Source organism: Atta cephalotes, assembly GCF_000143395.1.
Source record: "Atta cephalotes unplaced genomic scaffold scaffold00041, whole genome shotgun sequence".
Taxonomy (NCBI): Eukaryota; Metazoa; Arthropoda; class Insecta; order Hymenoptera; family Formicidae; genus Atta; species Atta cephalotes.
Window position 1 is genome coordinate 1,562,366 of NW_012130105.1, and position 5,044 is coordinate 1,567,409.

Here is a 5,044-nt window from a genome sequence, read left to right on the forward strand (position 1 = left end):
ACACTATATATATATATATATATATATATATATATATATATATGTGTGTGTGTATGTATAAAATGATTTTGTACGAGCACCAGAATATCGATTATTTTTCTAGTGGAAATATAAAAAAAACTTTCTCTATTAATTTCAATGAAATTTTCTCACTTTTCACATTTCTATTCTAGAAAAAAAATAATATGATTAAATTATGCCTTGTCTAAAGATAAGAAATATAATAAAGATTTATAAAAAAATTATTTAAAAACATATCAAAAATTGGTAAATAAAAATTAGGGACAGCAGAATCTCTTTTGCACAAAATTGTGCTTTTATGTGTCAACAACACCTCTATATATTATGGTATAAACACGAAGAAATACGAAAGATCGGAAAAGCTTTTTTAATTATATTCGTAGTTTTATCAAGCTCATACTGAAAGATTTTCTTTTTAAATGTTTATTTACGATCTCATCTTAGATACCGCCATCAGAGAAGATCGCCTCCGACACATACAACTGCTCGCTTGGACCACCATGGGTGAACGTCAGTCTCGCGAAGATGTACAAGAATGAGAAAAAGCTGCTATATCCGGTGAACGTGGGCCGTAACATAGCGCGCGAGTCCGCACCCACCTTCTATGTGTTCCCCAGCGACATCGAACTGTATCCCAGCCCAAACCTGCCCGACAAGTTCCTCGAGATGATTCGCAAACGAGATCAGCCGGCTCTCCACAAGCCCAATCCCAAGGTCTTTGTGTTGTCCATCTTTGAAGTGGACGAGAAGAGCCAACCACCTAATAATAAGACGCGTCTGGTACGTTCGCCACTCGCGAATCAATTGCCGATCCGCATATAATCGGGATCCGTTGGGGGCCATTAAGCACGCGCGAAAGAGAGCGCGACGAGATCGACGATATGTCCGTCTGTCGTGTTGTTAATAGCGCGGACGCGAGGGTCGACGGCGAATCAATGGAGCTTCCTTTGACCGTGGACCTTGATATAGAATTAGCGTCGCTATTGTCCGGTTGCCGTGCGTACCACACGGCATGGCACGGCACAATATACTTTTTGTCGCGTCAGAATTCAGAACTAGCACAGCAGCGAACTAGCAACAGAGCGATTGTAATCTCGACGCACGCATATATGATTTGTCTGCGTAACATTTATTCTTTTATTTTTTTTCCAAATGTATGTAAGTGAATGATGAGTTGGAGGTCGAAATGTCACATACAGATCTGATACATTCATTGATTGATTTTTAACTTCACGAAACACTCGTGATCTAGAATATTTTCCAGGACGGAAACAGATCTGTTTTGCGCATTTTGAATATTTCACAAAACTCCGTTTCGAAGAATCATGTAAATTTACAGATACAGATGCTGAAAGCAGGCACCGCCATACCCTTTCATAAGAAATTATGCTCCGGCTGCCATAATGTGCCGAAGAGCAAGGAATGGCAGGAAACGCCAGAGACGGAGAACCTGCACGTGTTTCATGTTGGCAAGAGAACTGGTAGTTTCGTACACTGGGAGCCGATCTTCATCGGGACCAATAACGATCCTTTTTACGATGAAAGACTTAGTTGGGAGGGAAAGAGTGATAAAATGACACAGGTAAACTTACACAAAATATTCAGAATAAAAATGCGACGTAATAAATAAAAAATTATTATCTTAAAACAGTGTATTATTTAAGAAGATACGTATAATAAATTATATGTATAACTTTAGAATAATAATTATAAAGTGTTAATATTTTTTTTAAATGTAATTAATATTTATAATTAAAAAAATTAATTTATAAAAAAATTAATTTATAATTAGAATATAATTAAGAAATATGCGTTTAAAACAAATAATTATAATTCATTCTTATTTGAGACTATTAAGTACAATATAAGATCATAAGATTATATCGTAAACCAGTTATAAAATCTTATACTAACATCTTAACAACAAGATAAATTAAAACAGTCTTAAAATAAGAACGGATTATAAACGGATTAAGAAATTAAAAATAAGATTCTTGATACTATCTTTTATATCATCTGTTATATAAACTTCAAAAGCTATCAGGTTATCGCTTGCGAATGTTTGCAGGGTTACGCGCTCTGTGTTCTCGATTATGACTTTCTTATTCTGGACAACGCCTTCTTAGTGCACCGGCCTGGTATCAAGATTTTCAAGAAAGATCCACATCGCGATATGCTTACCGCCAAGACGAACGCGCTTATCAAGAAGATTATCATGCCGGAGCTGAAGGTGCTGTATGGCACGAGGAAAGGTTGCGCTGTGTAGCCCGTGGAGTCGCGGGCACGACAGCGCATGCTGTACAGGTGCCCGTCAGTACGATGGAATCATCTGCGATCCTCCCTGTCGTCTGCATCGTCGTCGTCGACTTTCATTATGCAGAAACAGATCACTCGGACACGCAGCGAGCTAATGCTACGATTCGCTTTAGACTCCCAAGATCGTGTTCATGTGCGTTCCCTGCAATCCGCTCGTGAATGGGACCTGAAAAAAATTCGCTGCGATTCATAAAGGACATTTTTCTCCCTCTAATTACGCCAACTCAACGAGTGTCGAAAGAACATACGAATTATCGCATAAGTACTCGGTGAGTTTAGAATAACAGCATTATTTCACGAACGCGTCGTGCTCGTGTGCAACTTCGCGTCATTTCACTATCGCGATCATCGATCATTGTTGCCATCACTTTTATCGTTAGCAGCGTCGGTACGCAGTGTCTTACGGAAACGTCGAGGCAACGTGAAAAGAGAGAGATTTGCACGAAAGAAGTACATAATATACGTTGCGACGCTCAAATTTTCTCTCGGTGGTAATACTCTAGCTTTCGTAAAAGGATATTTAATACGTAAAAAAGTCGTACCACGTATTTTTCACTTGGACAAATCCTCCTTTTAGTAAATATGATTGTACATAATAAAACGGTGCCTCATATATATCAGTATATCTATTGCACTTTTAGTAAAAGAGTTACGAACAAATAGTGCCAGATTCAACGCGATTTTCTCGTGGATTATGACCGTCTTTATAATCGAAGTCTGCTATTTATTTGTATATTGGTGAAATATTATTCTTTAATATAACAGCAATTTATATAAAGAATTTAATAAAATTCTATGTTAAATAATCTTTTCAGCAAAAATTAATCTGTCGATCTTCTTTCTTTCTCAAAGATTGTTTAGAGATTTTTTTAAATATTCTTAAATTAAATATATTATTATCTTATTATTAAAAACTTTATTGTAGCTTTTTGGTACAATCTATTAAGCTATCTAAAAGCTTTCTCTGTTGCTGTTAAATTTATCATTGTTTTTATAATACATAAAATATCTTTCTAAATAATCTTAGATAAAGTCATCAAGATAAACTCATATTTTAAACAGAAGAATGCTCTTTTTTCTTTCATTTCTCTTCTTTATAATAAAAATTTAACTCACGTTATTTAGAACTTTTAATATAGTGGTTCAATTTACATTGATTGTGGACTTAGGCTGAACTAAATACAATTACCATCTAGATAAGCCAAAAGCCGCATTAAAAGTTCGCAATCCGAACTGTTCATCGGTAAATACGGTGCCCTTCTGGCTATAGACATTGAAACAAGAACTTAGCAAACGTAGAATTATTCATGAATGAAGGAAAAAATCACTGTCCAAGACTGAAGGATTAGATTTTCTAGGACCACCCCCTCCAAGCAAGAACAGACCGATCGATGAGTCATCAATTATTTGTCTTTGCGTTAGCATAACGTCATACTTTCGGACTTCACTCAAGTATCTCGTTTCGATCGTGACGGATAATAATGTTTTCGCGAACGAAGGAAACAGAACAGCGAAACGTGACTGGGTCGGATTGCAAACTATTACTTCAGTCGATGCGACTGTTCGCATTTGCGATAAGAAACAATGTCGTATATATTCTGAAGAAAAAAAAATAAGAAAAATCTTATCTATGTAAATGTAATTCATTCTTATACATCAAAACAATACGGTCACTGAGCTTTGGCAATCGCGCGAATATAATATTTTTAAATTTTAAATATTCTAAGTGATACGTTTTACTGTTCTCTCTACAGTATTGCTCTACTTGCACACAGACGCCTATTTAATGTAAAAAAAATGACTATATTCAAAAACAACATTCTACAAGAAAAATTCTATCGCATAACATACATAAATCGTCGTTTAAGAACGAATAATATAACTTTGAGGAAGATAATATTCATAACATTTTGAAAGCTTTTCTGAGAATTTTTCAGGAATAGACCGTATCAAATTTGCGCGATTGAATCATTAAAGGTATTCCTTAACATTGTTAAAAAAGATTAATAATGCTGCCACGTAAAATAATGTCGGACTCATTCGTTTACTTTTCTTTTCAAATCTTTAGTCGATGATTACATCCACGATGATTATGCTGATATAAAATATAATACAACAGAATTTCTTGTAATAAAAAAAACATTATATATACGGAACGTAAACGTATAATGTAAACCATATACTTTTCTATCGTCATCCCCGCGAGTAATATGACCAGCGAATGTATATATGATCTTTCATAATTATTAAGACTTAAACGAGAATAGTTGAGTCAGTATATAATACGTCGAGATTGATTAGCTAGGGCGATTCTAATCAAGACGCTGACTCATTTTTTTGTGATAATATTAGGGCACAAAGTAATTAATATTCCTGTAATCGTGCTTCGTCCGTTATGAAAGACATTCTTGAAACCGATGTTAAATGATTTTTCGCATACATTATGAATGTATGATCCTCGTTGAGGATGTTAATTAACTTTTCCAGGGAATATTAATCACGATATAATTTATATGTGTGAAAATATTAATCAAATTTATATGTAAATCAAATTACTCGAAAAATATGTACATAATGTCCTTTTGTTTATATCATTTTTATTTAAAGCCAGAGGCTATATATCGAAGAGTTAATTAATATTCTCAGGAAATTAATATATACATGAATACAATGTGTGTGTGTGTATATATATGTGTGTATATATATA

General features: G+C 34.5%; 1 protein-coding gene across 1 annotated transcript in view; it reads left to right on the plus strand.

The window, feature by feature from the left end:
* LOC105622192 (beta-1,4-glucuronyltransferase 1) overlaps positions 1 to 2,287 on the plus strand; it is a 7,082-nt gene extending 4,795 nt beyond the window's left edge. Inside the window, exons 3-5 of the mRNA XM_012203619.1 lie at positions 466 to 801; positions 1,361 to 1,603; positions 2,090 to 2,287. Of these exons, the coding sequence (XP_012059009.1) occupies positions 466 to 801; positions 1,361 to 1,603; positions 2,090 to 2,287 (777 nt within the window). The remainder of the gene's footprint in view (positions 1 to 465; positions 802 to 1,360; positions 1,604 to 2,089) is intronic.
* The last annotated feature ends 2,757 nt before the right edge of the window (positions 2,288 to 5,044 follow it).